Genomic DNA, 18662 nt, shown 5'->3' on the forward strand with positions numbered 1-18662 from the left:
AAACACATACTCATTTTACCATATGCTTAAATATTCACAACTAGGAATGCTCAAGATTCGAATTTTAAACCTTTTGGTATGAGAGATTAAGATACCATATCAAAAAACTATTCAACTTAAAAACTTAAATTTGTAGATGAATGTTTTAAAAATTATTCTATATCGCTCAAGTTTTAATTTCTTAATTGTCAACTCTTATAGTGGTCCATATTAATTATGGTTCTCTCTAATATTATAGTTTTACTTTCTCGAATATTATGAGTAAAAAAAATAAAGAACAATATATCAGCATCCAAAATTATAGTAATTAAATGATGCATATTTTCCTTTGGATCTTCTGCGTATATAAATGTCTATGAGCTATAGAAACCAGTTACAGAGATGATGACCGATGCCACAAACCAAACCTAGCAAGTAGCTGCTTTAATACAAAGAGAATGATCTGTGAACTAAAATTTGTCGCCATTTATATACTGAATTTCAACTTTGGGAAGGTAAAAGTTTGGAATCAAATGTTAATTAAAAAGTACTTAAATATTAACATGGATACGTTTTATTCAGAAATCAGAAGCAGACTTCTGCGTTTATTTACTAATACAATGCCAAGAAGTTATGGATTTCAAGAAAATAAACTAAGCCCTCCTAAATCGGAAAGGAAAAGCAGAGCCATCCAAGGCCAACAATCTCTTCCCGTTCTCAATCAAAATACCAGCAGAACCACATCTTGGCCTGCCGCAATTAGGGGCAGTGCAGGACTCACCAGGGCACCATACCAACTCATAGAGACCTCCATTGTTGTCAATCCTGAAGTAACTCTGCTCTCCTCCTGTCACTATAAATCTCCTTGAAGTCTCTGCATCCTCCTCACCAACCCTCCATGCTGTGGATTGGCCACAGATGGAGACAGCTGAAAATGCAACGCTAAACTCCCTGCTCTCCCTGATGATACCGTCGTTTTGGGCAGCAAATGGCGTGAAGGTGACTCGAAGGCCTTGTGAGACAACGGTTGAGAGAGGTTCCTGACCAACGTATAATGGGCAGGAGTCAGTGCGATTCACCAGAGTTAAACCGCCAGCGGTATCAGTTGCAGCTGGAAGCACGTAGTATTCTACGCCGCTTCTAAGAGGCTGGCCGTTGGTGTCTAGCACTGCTGGGGTTTGAGCCACAGTGGACATGGCCATCAGAAGCCATACGAAGCTTAAGCTTCCAATCAATTTCAACATGGTCGCTAAAGAAGGTTAAAGTAACTGGAATCGAATTGATGATTAATGGGTGAATATGGGTTTCTGAAGCAAAGGGTACGTGAGGTAAGGTATTTATAGGGTACGGTACGGATACGGGATGGAGATCCTGTGAGAGATGGGCGGTGGAGGCACGGCATCGTAAAAGTCCAATTATCTTACCCAATTGTAATGGCGTCCCCGAAGAGATAACTCTATTGCATATAATAGTCTTATGTGTACAACGTTTGGGAATAATGGATAAGCCCAAGATGGAAACAGACAAACAGTTTCAAGCCCCACGCAGCTATAGCTGACCCTGATAAATTCACTTGGGCTTGAAAGATGGATTAGGTTTTGAAACTTTATTCACAAACATATGCGCATAACTAGTTTGTTTCTCGGATAGCTCAATGTTCAAGTAATACAAAAATTAAAATATAAAAACAAATAATTGAGAAATTCACATGGATAAAAGTCCGATATCTAAGTATACAAACAAGGATTCTCTTGGCAACGCTTAAAGGCCAAGAAGTTCAACATTCATAATAATGCATTTAGAATTGAAAAAGACTAAATTTTATCTGGTTTCTTTAATTAGATGAAGATCATTAGATCACCCTCAATGACGCTAATTAAAGAGAATAAAGATAAGAAACAATATTAACTAAAGAAATTGAATTATTTATAGAGAATTATCTTGGAAAAATTGTTATGCTTGTGAAAAAAAAAAAAAAAGAGAATGTGACTTACAAAATTTTGGAAAAAAAAAAATATTATGTTTATCAGAAGCAAAAATGAAAGCAGAAATTGATGAGGGAGTATATAATTTGCATAAGCAGTTATAAACTTATTTTTGGTTATGTGGTATTGGATTGTAAATTTATGCTTATTAATGAGCTTCATGATATATGGCTATGTAGTTTTTGTTAAGAGTATATCAGCTTGGGATGATTCTGAATTCTACATATGATATTAAAGAGTAGGGTTTAGTCGCTTCTGATTTTGTTATTTTTTATGTGACTTTTAATTTATCTTAATGTTATTTTAGAGTTTGCCATTAAAAAAAAAATTATTTATTTAATCAATTAAGTAGATGACTAATTTTTAATCAAAAAGTAATTTTAAAAGTTTGCTCATATCCTTTCATGATAAAAATAAATAAATAATTAAAAAAAAAAAACAATGAAGTTTGGAGCTTACCGGCTTACGCTTCAATTTGCTAATTCTACACATAAAAAATGCCAACAAACCGGCTTACCTTCTTTTTTTCTTTTTGAGGTGTACACTTCACAATTTCTCGCTTTATTTTTTGCTAGATTTTGAGTAATGGAATATGCAAGAGTGTTCTGCACCGAGTAGCAGTGAACAAGCAATGGACAAGGATATCCGTAGCCCTAGTGAATGGTCCATCACAAGATTGTGTTGTTAGCCCAGCACCAGAGTTAGCAAACAATGCGCCTGCCTCTGTTGGAATGAGATACATCGATTATCGAAACCTTCGCCAAAGCAACAAGCTCCATGGCAAATCACGCTTGGGTTACGTTCGAATTTGACCACTACAATTACTCTCCTATGGCCATAACACTAGTAAATAAAAGGCTAATATATTTGAATGCTTTTGTATTAAATATATATGCTCAATGTGTAATTGTATTAAATCTAGTTTTGTTTGGCTTTAATTAATGCAGTGAAATGGGTGTCAAGTCCTACATTAGTTGGGTACGGAGAAAATATATCTCATATGATTTGGACAATTTTTTAAAAAGAAAATCTATGGCTGAATTAATAAATACCAAGTACAAGCATATGTATATGTATAGTATGGAGGAAAAAATAACATAAATAAATAAATAATCCTCCACTTTTAGCTACGGTACTAAGAAAATAAATAGAGAAAAAATTAAAAAAAAAAAAACATAATCTGCCCATGGCATGTGTACATGCAATAATAATAATAATAATAATAATAATAATAATAATAAAGAACTCAATTATAGTCTAAGCCTAAACTTGCAACTACTATTTCTAATACTAATGGCGTTATTGGCAGATAAGCTGTCCACATCTAGCCTGCACTTGACCGAGAACTTCACCTTCATCAGCTTCAACTTGCCAAGCTTTATTCTCACAGGCTGCTTAACCCTAAGGTTCAAAGGAATGATTCCATTCTCCTGCTGCTGCTGTTGCAGAGATGTTAACAACCCATTAGCATCCTGTGTTTGCCCTGTCAATGGCACGATTAGCACTGTTGTGTTCTTGTGTCCCTGGTAGAATTTCGGCAGTGACCCTTCACATAGTTTCGTCCCTGTATACCAAACACTTATATGGCTCCCTCCCTCGTAGTAGATGCCGATTTTCTTGTTTGGATTTGTCGCAGTAATGGTCACGTCAAACGCAGCTGATAAGCTTGAATCGCCACTGAGATTGAACTGGGTTATTTGCAGTTTATCCACTGAATAATCTGGCAGTTTTGGACGGAAAACAAGATAGAGGATTCCGGCAACGATTCCGATAATGACTATGAGGAGCAAGACAAGACTGAGGGTCCAACACAAGCACCTGCAGCAACAGCTTCTTCTTTTGGGCGGTTTAGAGTGCATCACTGGAATAGTACGCTTTAATGGAGGAAAATGCTCGGCAGGGTCGCCTTTGTCGGACTTAGAAGAGTTCCTAGGCATTAATGGAACTGTGGGTGGCTGTGCTGCCTCCACATCTTGGGTGACTGGATGGATTTTCTGCTGATCTGCCATCGATAATTGATGTTGAAAGAAAATCAAGAATAACCAAGAACTGCACTAAATTCTTCTTGTTGTTGTTTGTTCCTGATCTGGGGTGGAAAACTGGAAATAGGATCTCTTGTAATGAAATTTGATGCAGGTTTTATAAGGAAAAGTCTTGCTTTGTTAGGAGGATTGATTAAGTCACAAACTGCAGATTATTGAAGCTTCCTTTCTTTGACTTTTATTATATATACTTATATGAATATGACATGTGAGTTTTCCTGACAAGTTTCTCAATCGAGTAGTTTCACATATCGCCTACCTTAAGCTTCCTTTATTTCAACAACGCGTTTGTCTTCTCCAATTAAAATTGCAGGAAAATTTCTTGCTCTTGATGCTTAATTACAATTCACAAATGTTTCAATAATCCAATAATATATATATATATATATATTTGGGTGCGTGATTGATTTCTTTAAATGTGGAATTAATTTAAATTATTAAAGGATGCGATGGATAGGGTGCTTCACCACATGCTCACTATCATGATAGGAAAAAGATGACCTGACCTAGCTACTGGAATAAAAGGATATTATTATTATTACATGTGAACGTGATCCGATTGCCAAGTCAATAATGGATGCAAAATATAATAGCATTGCTACAATAAAGCAGTCGCAACTGTCCAAATAAAAATGTCTCAGAAAAACACTAGTTTCATCTTTTTTTCTTAGGATACTTAAATTTGAAATTTTGAAATTATATTAATCATCAGACTAAATATATACCTGCACAAAATGTAAGTATATTGATTAGAGTTGTTTAATTTAATGATAACTTTTTTTAAAAAAAATAAAATAAAATTGATGTCATAATATAATGGCAATATAATCTTTTTATGAAAGAAAAAAATATAAATGTAAACAATTAAAAATTTATTTTTAGATATATATGATCTAAATAAGGAGAATAATCTTCTGGTTAATCTTCTCGTAATTAATTTAAAGTAAACTTTCTATATAATTACTCTTTCAGAAACTTATTACTTCTGTAATTTACAGAAAAATTTAAAATGTCAAATTTTAATGGAGAAATTAATCACACTACTAAATTTCATTGATAAAAAATAATACTCATACTTATCATTTTATTTTTTATCATTTTATTGAATTTTATTTATAATTTTAAAAATTAGAAAGAGATGAATTCAAATAAATTACTCTCAGTTTGTTCTGAGAATGTAATTTACAAACAGATTACAAAATATAAGTTAGGGAGAAATTAAAGCTAAACAATAGAAACTAATTATAATAAGAAAATTGTTGGGGTCAATGCTCTAAGCTTGGAAGCTTCCATTCCATGGCAAAGGAATAGATATAGAGGAAGCTTGAAAAAGTCCTTCAGTGCTGCTGCTTCAATTAAAATAATCACTGTACATTTTCACTTGTTGATTTGGTCATAGAGCCAGCGGCCCATATGGGGCGTCTCCGTTACCTAACCCTTCTTGACTTCAAAAGCCTATTTTATAATTTCTTACTAGTTACAACTCTTGTTAATTTTTTTTATTAAATATTAGAAAAAAAATGAATGTATTTTCATATACTCAAATAGATATCTATTTTTTTATTATTATTATCATAAATAACTTGCATATTAAAAAATGTCATTATGTGACGTGCAATGTACACAACAAATGGGGCTAATTAATTTTCTAAGCAAGAGTATGGAAGAAGTAAGCTTATAGGTTAACTAATTTTCAAAGAAGCCGTATGATGATTTATTAATTTTTATGTCTATTATAGTGCTAAAATATAAGATTAGTTAAAATTAGGTGGATTACACGGATGAATGACCTCCAATATTGACTTATAAATTTTCCATTTTAATATGAATATATTACCCTGAATTTTGGAGGGAAATTTTATTAAAATTTAAAGCACGTAAAATGTAAGGCCCATTACCAAGAAGCAGATTTACCGGGCTTGCTCAAACAATGCCCTCCCTTTTTTTAAAAAAAAAAAAAATTAGGGTTTGAAATATCATTAAATTAAAAGGTCCCTTCTAATCACATTAATTTATTTCTCTTTCATAGATAGACTGGTTTTTTTTTTTTTTCTGTCTATGAGACATTTAAAAAAAAAAAAAAAACAACAAACACAATTCATTAAGAAATTTATAATTTAATATCTGAATTTTATTCTGTATTATATTTTAGTATTTAAATAATAAAAATAATTATTTAATTTATAAATTTTACAATATATTTTACTTTAATTTATGTATTTTGAAAAATAAATTATTATTTTCTTTAATTTTAATATATATAGAATAATTTAGTTATGTAATTTTAATATTTATAATAATTTTATTCATTAACATAAAAATTAAATTATTTTATATATTAAAATTACATAGATTAAAGTATGATATAATGTAAAATTTAAGAATGAAATAATTTATTTCTTAAAATTTAAAATTTATAGTGTAATATAATGTAAAATTTAGAAACTAAATAATAATTTTTTAAAATTTAGATAATTAAATATAATATAAGTCAAAATTCAGACTCAAATTATAAATTTCTCTTATTCAATATGTTATGTTTATAGTATTTTTTTAATGATAATTTCTAACAATAAAGTAAAATTTATAAGCAATGTGTTTTATAATTTTTGAGTAGTTAAAAATTAAACTGGAAAATTCAAATAATATAATTGTATGTTGTCTATACATACCATCAAATTCTAAATTTTTTTCGGACATATATAATTTTAAATAATTTAAAATATATTTAAATATTTTTATATGTTATTTTATTCAAATTAATAAAATCGAGATTTTATTCAAATTTATAAAAACTTTGTAAAACTAATATATATATATATATATATATATAAAGCAGAGCGGTATTTTCAATGAAGTGGCACGTGACATTTTCCTTGAAAAGCATGCCACATGGTACTTTCTATTAATAATTTTTTTTAATAATAATAATTATTTATTTATTTTATTTCTCTTTTGATTATCAATATTATTTATAATTCTATCTAAATATTTATTATTTAAATTATTATTTTATTTAAAATTTGATATTTAAAAAATTAAAATCTTTTATGATTGATAAGTGCATAATTAATATTTTTACTCCCATCATATTTTAGTGCTTCTAGTGTATTTTTATGCCTAATTCAGTTAATTAAAGTATAATTATCAATTAGGCATATTTTTAAAGAGTTGTTGGAATAATTGTGTTAAATTGATAAATTTTTAGCTTTTGCATTAATTTGACTTTTGCTGTATTTTTCAAGTGTTTCTAAAGTTATGGGTCTCCAAATCCAATGCTGTTTAATTCATTGAAAAGTTAAGTCAGGACACTACAAATGACAAAAAGGGACCAAAGCTCAAATTAGTCTCTAAGGTTATCAAAATTAGCTATGAATCTATTACAAAAGCCCACACTTGATGTGTCACGACTAGTTTTGATAATTATTTTATATCTGGAGATCTAGATGTCCAAATGAAGCAAATCCAGGCCCAATTGAACATTAAGAATCACTTATACAATTTCTATTATTTTATAAATTCTAATTATTATTTATTTTTTTATTTATCTTTTAATTATCATTATTTTTTACAATAGTACTTAGCATTTATAATTTAAATTATTATTTTCTTTAAAATTTTATTTTTTAAAAAATTAAGATCTTTTATGATTAAATGTAATATATAAAAATTATTTAAATTATTTTTTTTTATATTGTAAAATTCATTTATGTAAAAATATTATTCATTGATAATAATAATAATAATAATAATAATAATAATAATAATAATAAGTTATTGATAACCATTAGTTTAGAGAAATTTGACTATTAATTTGTAATCTCATAATCAATAATAAATATTTTCCTTTATATTAATTATTATTTAATTTTTTATTTCTCTTTTAATTATCATTATTATTTATAATACTATCTTAACATTTAAGATTTAAATTATTGTTTTCTTTAAAATTCAATTTTTAAAAAATTATTTATATTATTTTTAAATAAATTTATCTATGTAAAAATATTATTTATCACATGCTATCTTCTATAATAATAATAATAATAATAATAATAATAATAATAATAATAAGTAATTGATGACCATTAATTTTGTGGAAACTCAATATTTTATTTATTTATTTTAATTAGCTAATAATAATTTAATATATTTATTTAAAAAAAAGAGAAATATTTTATTGGATGACCTACTTATATATATATATATTACTTTTGAAATTAAATATATATCTGTAATCTGAACAACTCAATTCAATAATAACTATTATCTCATTCTATACCTAATAGAACTCTTAAAATATATATACCCTAATCAACTCTTTCTGCTAAATTTTGCTCTCAAAGCCTGTTTATCATTTTCTTATTCTACCAAATGCTCTCAACATGTATTTTCATCATCTTTCATTATTGTTATATGTGTGTGTATATATATATAAATTTACGATTTATAATATGATGTGCGCAGAGAATCCATAAATTTTTACTTCTCTATTCATCACCTTGGATTCTATTTTCAAAGAGATTTGAATATTCAATCTGTCAGCTGAAATTGTCTATCTTTAATTGAATATAACTATTGTCTTGGAAGTTTCAGGTGAGTAGTAATTATAGTACATGACACCGTTTTAGTCTCTTTTAAAATTTCTTAGCATTAAATTTGTTATTAATGAAATTTTAAATCAATATTTTAATAATTATTTTACATGTGATTTTCTAGAGTTTTATTTTATTATTGAATTTTATTTTGATTTTGATTAAATAATTGATTTTGTCAATTATTTCTGCATTAGAACCATTAAGATTCCGGTAACAGGCCTTTAATGTCTTTATATTTATTGATATATGGCTATATAATTTACCGATGTGTTACACTGAATTTATTCGAGATTGATTTGATCTTATTGACTCTATAAAATTATTGAAATAAACTGTTGAAATTGCACTATAAGTTATTATTTGCTATCTGAAATTTTTTTATTGATTTTGATCGATTTATACAAATTGATTTTCTGATTTATTCTCATGGTATGCCCAAATCCATTTTTCATTGGGCTAATAATTAGTTTAGTTTAGTGAACAGTTTAAGTTTTCATTTGAAATATGTAGAGACTCCGCAGTTTACTTATAAGATATTTATGATGTTTATTCAGCATTTTGTTTATTTGGATTTTATTTATTTATTTATTTAGTTAGTAAGTGATAATATATTTATTTAAGATATTCTGATAAGGTTTGCGTGATTTAAGAATACTTAAATTATGTGCCGGTCACGATGCAAAATTTTGAGTCATGACAAGTTTAAAAAAAAATTGACAATTAATTTATGATATCATAATCAACAATCATATAATTTAATCAACCTTATATTATTTTATCTTTAATAAATATTTTTATTACATTGTTATATTTTCTATTATTTTTATTATGAAATATTTATTAAAAAATTTGAGAGATAAAAAGTGTAATTTACGTAAAAAGTTATAAAAATAAAAATATAGAAATTTAACTTATTTATAATTAGTATGTATTATTTTTTATGTTAATAATTTAATATTTCTTTTATTTCACTTTTTTAATAATAATTAATGCTTATTATTATTGTTATTATGGCTAACTTATAACGATTTAATTGAAATAGTTAAGTAAATAGGAAACATTTTACTGTTATAAAAATTAAATTTGAATATTTGTTATTATTTTTCAATTAAATAATATTTAATTATAAATTAATTTTCTATTTAAATAGTTTTATTTGTTTGTCTATATATAGTATATCATATGAGACATTTAATGCACATCAATTACTCTCTTCTCATCACGTATTTTCATTTCATTTAAATGCTTTTAAATATTTTTTTGATTTGTACTTTTTTTTAAGTTATTAATTTTCATTTTCAAAATTTATTTATTTAAATATATTTAATTATTATTTATTTAATTATTATTTTTTCATAAATATCTTATTTAATATTTTTTAAACTTTTAAATATTTTATTTCATTATAATTTTATATCCAATGTAATGATAACTAATATTTTGATTATCCACATTTTATTATCATTAATTTTCAATAAAATTATTTTTAAATTTTAATTAAATATTTATATTTTTATATATAAATTATCTCTCAACTATATTTTTACATATAAGTAAAATTTTAAAGATAAATTATAAATATGATTGCATCAAAAATTTAAATACAAATAAAGATGATTAAAAACAATTAAAGTTATAATATTAAAATTATGAAATCTATATTTTGAAAAATAATATATATTTTTAATATTTATTAAATTAATAAAAAATAAAACATCTTAAAATTTTAATTATTATAAACATGTATTTATTTTATATTATAAATTTATGTAAAGCGATAATTTTCTTTATTAAAAAATTATTTTATAAAAAATATGTTAGATTAATAAAAAATAATTTATACTCAGATATAATATTTTTAAAAAATGATATAATAAAATATTATTTTTATTTAATAATAATGTTATATATTTTTATTATTATTAAAATTAAATAATTTAATTTTTTATTAGTAATTTAATTTTTTTTATTATATTAATAATAAAGAATATTATATTTATATATTTTAAAATAATGTTATTTTATTATTAATTTAATATATTTTTTATAATTTATAAAAAATAAATATTTATTTATATAAATTATGAGATAAAATATAAAAATTTCATAAAATTTAAATTATTTTTTAATAAAATATTTAGCTATTTTTTAAATAAAATATTTATAAAAAATGAGTGTTAATATTTGTATAGGAAGAATTAAATAAATATTTTTATTAATTATATTATAAATTAATAAAAAATTATTATTTTAATAAATAAAAATAAAAAAATAAAAATTATAAATTTTATTATATTTTTACGTACTTTTATATTAGATTGTGTACTTGTCGTGTGCCACTCGTTCGTCACTGGCCTTCTTATCGCTGATACAGCACGGCGCAGCATCACCGCGCTCCCTGCACTCTACTGTACTGACACAGAAGATAGTAAAAGGGCAGAAGAAGAAGTGAGGTAGCCATGAAGCTATTCTCTCCTTCAAGCCTCTTCAACTCCTTTCCTTCTCTTCTATCTCCTACTCTTCCCGTCAAATTCAGCTCCATCTCTTTCTCCTCTTTTTACTTCTCTCCTCCGCCATGTAATTCTCATTCCAAATTGTCTCATACTCGTAGTCTTAGATATAGTACAAGAATCAGAAGAAGAAGAAGAGCCAATTTCATTGGCTGCTGCACCACTAGTAGTAAAAACGTGGAATTGGAATCAAAATCATCAGATTCTAATGCTGATTCTTCGTCATCGATGTACTTTGATTGCGTAGGGACAGGCCTAGATGTGGAGTGCCTTGTCTCTTCTTCTCCCTCCTCTGAAACTAATGGTACAAAGTTGGCGGTGGAAGAGGGAGGAGGAGATGAATCGAAAAGTGATTTATTGGAAATGATGGTGGAGACGGGAGTTTTGGTGTCGCCTTTTTTCTTTTGGGGCACGGCTATGGTGGCTATGAAGGAGATATTGCCATTGGTTGGTCCTTTTTTTGTGGCTGCTTTTCGGCTTATTCCTGCGGGCTCACTTTTGATTGCATTTGCTGCGTCCCAAAGTAGGCCTCTGCCCTCTGGATTCATTGCTTGGCTCTCCATCGCTCTCTTCGGCCTTGTTGATGCTGCTTGTTTCCAGGTTCTCTAATTGGTCACTTACCCTGTTAGATTAGTTCATGAAATTTTGCAATTCTTTAATGCAATTATGCATGAAATTGTTACATAAGATAGACGGAATTGATTTAAATTTTGGTGTGGACAATCTTCTAAACCAGTGGATGATTTACTAAGCATCAGATTATGAAAAAGTGTAAGAATTGCTGTGTTACAAATTTAATGGTGGAACAGGGATATCTTGGGTCTGATATTGCATTTTAGTTATTTCTTGAGTCTAATAACAATTATAATGGTGGAACAGGGTTTTCTTGCTGAGGGATTACAGAGGACATCTGCAGGTTTAGGCAGTGTATGTTCTCTTTGTCCTTCAAATTTATTCTTTTGTCTCATGTTGTTGCAACTTAGATCAATTTTATATTCTGGTGAATCTGGCCTTTTGCCTTCTTGATACCTGTAATTCAAAGTTAAAATTAACTTCTGAGTATCTTTTGGCCTGTGAGAATCATCGACTTGAAAGGTTAAAGAGGATCAATTGCAAAATATTCGTTTTGTGAGAAAAAATCTTGACTATAAACGAAATTAAAATTCACAAATACGAAATAGTTCTTTGTTGTTGCCTTGTAGGAGACAAGGGGGATGGGGGCAGGAATCTAGATTGCTAACACATTCTATAGCATGTCATTTATAGTTTTCCCTTGCGCAACAACAAATGATGATATAATTCATGGCTTCTTTTTACTGCAGGTTATAATCGACTCACAACCTCTGACAGTGGCTGTACTTGCAGCCTTGTTATTTGGTGAATCCATTGGGTTGGTTGGAGCTGCAGGCCTTGTACTTGGTGTCATAGGACTTTCACTTCTTGAGGTGATCTCTTTAATTTTGATTATTCTACATATAACGGTGAGGTTTAGTGGCATTAACATTAGATAACTGTTCTGATCCATCATTGAACTTTATCATTGCTTTATGGTGTAATTTTACATGATCTGTCAAGCATTTACATGGACATTAACATTTTTTTTTTTTTACATTTAGTTTATACATGAACGTAAGGGTTCAACCCTAACTTCAACTTAGCACTAGAATGTAATGCATGTTATAGGAAGGTATAAATTGTATTTCAGTTTTATTGTTCAAGTACTTGATTATATCAAATTATTGTTTAGAGATCACATTTCAGGAGTGCATATGGTTCAAGGAAAAACTTTGAATTTATAGTGTCTTCTTTTCTTTCCCCCTATATCTAGTTTCATTTAGCTCAGTGTGTGTCTGTTGTAATATTCAATTTAACAGAAGAAAATTATGCCAAATGTCTGCTATTAGTTTCTATAGCCTCTCTCTTTATAATAGGAAGATGGTGGTCCGTGGTTGGTTTCTGTTGATGCCATAGTGTCCTGGTTGCTACAATGTCTTGTGGAAAGTGTCCATAATTGAAGAAGATGAAAATGGGTTACACAGCAGCAGGCTTCTCTATGTACTTTCTGTTGTCGTGCAGTTTTGGTTTAGTGACTTTAGTTTTATTGATCATATTCCTTGAGTGTTTCCTTTCTTCCCACCCATGAGCAGAAATCCTTTTTTTTCCCTCAAGGAACCGCTGGTCTCTTTTGTTTAGTTATGTTATTAAGCATGTGATGCATTACGAACATTTTGCTTTTTCTTTTTTTCCAGTTTCTGGAATGGAAAAAGTAGTTCACAACTTGATAGGATTTTATTGTTTGCCCATTATTGTTATTGAATGATGTTGTGGTTTATTCTGCAGTTACCTGCTCTTGCTATTGATGAGAGTAATTTTTCTTTGTGGGGAAGTGGAGAATGGTGGATGCTTCTTGCAGCTCAAAGCATGGCAGTAGGCACAGTCATGGTCCGCTGGGTTACTAAGTACTCTGATCCTGTTATGGCAACTGGATGGGTAGGATGTCCTGAATTGCTTGGAAATCATCTTTCTTTATTGTTTGTTTTAATGATGTGCTTGATAATTATTCAAGATTGCTGTGAGTTTGCCTTAGAATGTTGCTTGATGTCCCGCCTCATTTTGTTTTTATATTTATGATGACAACAAGCAAATAGAATTCACTCGGACCTTAACTGCAGCACATGGTTATTGGTGGTATCCCTCTTGCGGTGATCTCAATTCTCAATCATGATCCTGCCTTCAGTGGAAGCCTCAAGGAACTGACAGGAAGTGATATATTGGCACTCCTTTATACCTCTATTTTTGGAAGTGCTATTAGTTATGGCGTATACTTCTACAGTGCAACAAAAGGTTACATTCTATGCTAAAATTCTATTTACTATTTCTTTTCTGTTTTTTATCTGGTTGTCTGTTTTAATTTCTTGTGGTTCATTTTTTTTATTAAATTTAAGTTGGCCATATGATATACGGTTGAAATGATCCTTTTGCTTTTTGTGAGTGGTGGGTTGCATAGTTTATGCATATTTAAACTGCACTAACATAAAAGAGGCTTAAATTTAATTTTTAGGTTTCTTTTTGAAACTGATTTTTCATTGCTGACAAATTTTCAGGTAGCCTGACAAAGCTCAGTTCCCTCACTTTTTTAACCCCGATGTTTGCTTCAATTTTTGGGTAAGATTCTTCAATTTTTGGGATTGAGAAAATTAATACAACAATTTAATCAAGTCAGGTCTTTAATTTCACTTGAAGATGAATTGAGCTGTGACTAGGTCTATTATATGAATAATGCATTAAGGCCCTATCTGTTTCTCAAAAAATAACTTGCTTTAGAATTTAGAAAATATTTAAAGAAAAAAAGTTTCTAAGAAAATAACTTTTTTTCTATTATTTGGTTTCAAGATAATAAATCAATAGTAAGTATTTTATGTTGTTTGGAGTACATTGGAAAATATTAATTTTCTTTCAAACTACAAGAAAACGTTTTTCTGTTTAACCAAATTTCCCAAGAGCCCTAAATGAATACTATATAAAAATAAACAAAGGAAAATGTTTTTTAGGAAACTATTTTTTATGAAACAATGAAGCCTAAATTTCAATATAACTTTCGGTCCTTACTTTTTTAATTTATTTCTGGTGTTTGGGTTTCTGACTACAGGTTTCTATATCTTGGTGAGACCTTCTCACCCTTGCAATTGGTTGGCGCTATTGTCACTTTGATTGCAATATACATGGTCAATTATGGGGAAAGTACTGAATGAAGCATTTTGCCTGTACAAAAGGGTAGAAAATGCTGGTCTGGTTTGCCTGATGATTTGATTTTCAAGACTCAGACATATTTGTAGCATGTATTTACAGTGAAGTTGATTAAAAGAGATCAAGCTGTATGCTACCTATGGCCTTCCTAGAATTGCAGTGAATAGGGCTTGATTCCAAGTGACGGAGCTGTTACCTCAAGTATAAAGTACGCAACCTGTATTGCTTGAACTTTCTCAGTTCAAGACTGCTCATGACAATGAATGTTCCCAGGTTGGAGTTCAGTTTCACCATACGTTTACTAGTCTACCTATAAGCAGTGGAGCACAGAACCAATCTAATTTCTATATCGCATGTCTATAGGGCGAATTCTACAACAACATTGTTTTTGTCGAAGTAAATTATACTTGTTAAATACACACCTCTGGATGATTAGGACGAGCCCCATATTGTCTAAGTCATCCTTGCCGCCTTGTGCTTGGCCCGAGCCCCATATTGTCTAAGTCATCCTTGCCGCCTTGTGCTTGGCCCTATCTGTACAGATTAATATTTCTTCTTTTGTTAGAAATTTGTAACGTAGCAAAAGCTTTGGAATACTATTTGTTTTGAAGTAATGTCTATACCTTTGGTCTTGATATTTTTCATCTTATTTCTGTAACTTCTTGGGTTTTCACAAAAAAAGGATGGTACCTTTCCATTTGTGCACAGGTATTTTTTTAAGCGTATTAGTTTTCATTTTATGAATTAAAATTTGTACACTATATAGAAAATCTCCAAATTGTCAGCATTCCTCGTGTCATTGCAACATGTAACTTCCTGGGTTTTCACAAAAAAAGGATGGTAACTTTCCATTAGTGCACAGGTATTTTTTTAGGCATGTTAGTTTTCATTTTATGAATTAAAATTTGTCCACTTGATAGAAAATCACCAAATTGTCAGCATTCCTCGTGTCATTGACCCGCATGGCTTCAAAATAAATATGACGAGAATGGTTGCAAGTTTGCAACCACCAAACAAACTGCTAAATGTTTACAAGTGGAAAACCAAAGATCTAGTGGATTAAAAACTACAACCGGATGGGTGCCATTTAGCCTTATGTTGAAGCAGCGGCTGCAACAACCAAATTTGAGTGAAGATTTTTACCGGAAGCAGCTCTCCCACGCCCAATTCCTGTCCTTTGCCCTTTAAATCCCCTCATAGCCTCTTCCATATCACGGCCTGATTCCGGTACTACATGCTTTTGAAATCCTGATAGGTTCTTCTCATCCTCCGCTCTGGTGTTGTATCGTGAAGTCCAGCTATCAGTTGAATCGGTTGAGTTGGGTTCCCATGTAGAGGTAGAATATTCCCCCCAATGCTGTAGGCTGCCACCCACAAAACTGTTGCTGCCTGAGGATTCTTGCTCATCCATATCTTCTCTACTCGACTTGCCGCCCCTCCTTACTGTCACATACTTGTGGAAGCTTGGCTCCATTATATCATCACTTACTAGGACCTCTGATTCCACAAAAGGGTCTTTGGCCTCTGTTAATTTCTTCCCAACAAGATTAGCACCCGTTGTGGTAGGGCTTCTTCTATCCTCAACAAATGCACATGAAAGGTTGGAGCTTGTAGTGGAGTTGAGATCAGCAACTGCTTCAAGAATGGAGCAGGCCTTGGTGACACATAGTGGAACTGAGAATGAAGGGGGGGTCGTGGTGTTCTTTTGGTGAAAATTCTGTATGTCTTCAAGCAATAGCGCAGTATATGATGGGTTGGGATTCAACAAAGTTTCAGGATTGAAGGCTAGGTCTTGAGATCTCCTGGCTGACCTACTTCTTGTTAGTGTTTGAGGCTTTAAGTCTGGCACTTCGGTCTCTTCCACAATTACTGGTGCTTCTTTCACAGTGTTGCTGCTTCCTCTACAATTAGTCCCTTGAGCAACTGGTCTGTTGTTTATGTCAGCATTTGGCTTCTGCATTTGAGCCTGGAAAAACAGAAATATGTTTCTGGAATCAAACTTCACTGTGCTTTTGCCAGCAAATGCAGAAATAAGATGACAAAAAATGCATGGAGAATGGGACAAAGCAACTAAAAGTAGAAAGATGAGTATACCTGATTTAGAACACTGATAGATTCCTTCATCACTGCTTGTCCTTCGGTTTCTTTGTTTCTGGTTTGTACTTTGCCGCTGATATTATTGTTGATACAGACAGTTTTCTTGTTTTCAGTTGCTTGCGAATAAACAAGGGAATTTGGATCGATTTCACTCAATGGATTCCTTCTATAAGGCGATTTCTCTGCTTTATTTGAAGAGTTGCGACTAAGCGATGGCTGCTGCTGATTATTCTCATTAGAACCCTTGGCATTTGTTCTCACCGGGGACTGGGAACGGGGAGATGCAGCACCCCTTGAATTTGACATGGCTGAGTCTCCAACATTTCTCTTCACAGAGATCCGTTTAATGGCAGTCCCTGTCTGAGATTCGACGCCATTTTTGCTTTTATCCATTGTCAAGGAAGAAACAGTAGCGGGAACCGAGACCATCTTTCCAGGCCTATTAGTAGTAGTAGTTGTATTATTAGCATTACTACTACCATTAGAATTCGCAGTTGGGGTCGTTTCTGATCTTCTACCCGGTGATCGACTCACTCTTCTCCCACTACTACTGCTGCCGCTGCCTCTCTCTCTGCTGCCAGAGCGCTGCTCTCTTTCCCTGCTGGGTGTCCTCCTCCTTCCTTGTGAAGAAGAAGAAGGAGAAGACCTACCCGAATGGCGGTGGCGTTGGCGATGCTGCCTTCTGTCTGCAGCCATTTCATTATCTTCATCAGCATTGCTCTTTCTGGGATTATAAGTAGAAGCAGGAGCAATCTCAACATCTTGGTCCTGGTCATTGTGATCCAAGTCATAACTCCTCTTGTGCCCGGAGTACTTCCTGCCTGAAGAAGGAGCCTTTCCGGCTCCAAACGAATTGCTCCGGCTAAGCCTTCCACATTGTATGAGAATAGCATCCACCTCCTCTTTTGCGCAGCTTGAGGTCCTCATCACCATAGTGCTGTCATTATTGCCTATTTTAACATCACCTGCGCTTGGGTTAGTATTAGTACTACTGGGAAGAGCAGAAGCAACCCTGTTTTCTTCCACTAGCCCAATATCCTTCTGAGGAGGAGCGAGTTTCTCTCTATCGTGGCTTGTCCTGTGTTTTATCACAAAAATCTCCTTCTTCACCAATCCTTCTTCTTCAACCACTAGTTGTTTCTTCACCTTCTCTTCCCCGACTAGCTTCTCCTTGATATTCACATCAGCATCCCCTTTGAGAGCACATAATTTATCTGGAACTACTGCTTCCATAGATGAAAGAGACACAACAGGGGTAGTTGCATTCAAAGAAGAAGACCCCTTTTTCCTGCTTAAACAGCCGCCCATGATTGGTGACCCAATACAACAAAGAAAGAGAGAAGTTGCAGAATTGGATAAAACAGAAGGAGAAGCAATGGAGTTTGAATTATAGGGACTGTGTCAGCCCAAGAGAAAAAGATGTGTAAAATAGAAATCGATACTCCTCTGCTCTTGTAGTAGTAGATAAGAAAAGAGAGTGAAAAGGAGAGAGAGGGTGGGGTACGCTGTCCAAGAAGACATTTTTAAAAGAGAGAAACTTTTGGTTATCAATAGAGAGAGAGAGAGAGATTTCAAATTTTTGAGAGAGGGGGCGGGAGGAGAAAAGAAAAAGAACCGTTAAGATGAAGGAGGGAGCCGTTGGATGGGTTTACTGTCCCCACAAACTACAAATTGTTCCTAAAACTTAAAAATAAAAAACGTTTT

The 18662-nt window shown here is 31.0% G+C and overlaps 4 protein-coding genes across 4 annotated transcripts; 1 reads left to right on the forward strand and 3 right to left on the reverse strand.

Moving 5' to 3' along the window:
• Positions 1-530: 530 nt before the first annotated feature.
• LOC110673853 (kunitz type trypsin inhibitor 104) lies at positions 531-1295 on the reverse strand. Its single transcript, XM_058153269.1, has one exon. It carries the CDS (start codon positions 1221-1223, stop codon positions 633-635), a length of 591 nt encoding a protein of 196 aa, XP_058009252.1. The 5' UTR covers positions 1224-1295; the 3' UTR covers positions 531-632.
• A 1748-nt stretch (positions 1296-3043) lies between these two features.
• LOC110673858 (NDR1/HIN1-like protein 6) lies at positions 3044-4102 on the reverse strand. Its single transcript, XM_021837084.2, has one exon. It carries the CDS (start codon positions 3971-3973, stop codon positions 3215-3217), a length of 759 nt encoding a protein of 252 aa, XP_021692776.2. The 5' UTR covers positions 3974-4102; the 3' UTR covers positions 3044-3214.
• A 6836-nt stretch (positions 4103-10938) lies between these two features.
• Positions 10939-15318, forward strand: LOC110640295 (WAT1-related protein At3g02690, chloroplastic). The gene is made up of 7 exons (XM_058153270.1): positions 10939-11714; positions 11994-12041; positions 12437-12559; positions 13455-13604; positions 13787-13958; positions 14219-14279; positions 14764-15318. Exons 1-7 carry the CDS (start codon positions 11064-11066, stop codon positions 14864-14866), a joined length of 1308 nt encoding a protein of 435 aa, XP_058009253.1. The 5' UTR covers positions 10939-11063; the 3' UTR covers positions 14867-15318.
• A 456-nt stretch (positions 15319-15774) lies between these two features.
• On the reverse strand, positions 15775-18476 carry LOC110640266 (uncharacterized protein At1g65710). Its single transcript, XM_021791504.2, has 2 exons — positions 16956-18476; positions 15775-16827 (listed from the first exon to the last, which is right to left on the reverse strand). Exons 1-2 carry the CDS (start codon positions 18264-18266, stop codon positions 15955-15957), a joined length of 2184 nt encoding a protein of 727 aa, XP_021647196.2. The 5' UTR covers positions 18267-18476; the 3' UTR covers positions 15775-15954.
• Between the last annotated feature and the right edge of the window lie 186 nt (positions 18477-18662).

This window comes from Hevea brasiliensis, chromosome 9 (genome assembly GCF_030052815.1).
Source record: "Hevea brasiliensis isolate MT/VB/25A 57/8 chromosome 9, ASM3005281v1, whole genome shotgun sequence".
NCBI classification, from domain to species: Eukaryota; Viridiplantae; Streptophyta; class Magnoliopsida; order Malpighiales; family Euphorbiaceae; genus Hevea; species Hevea brasiliensis.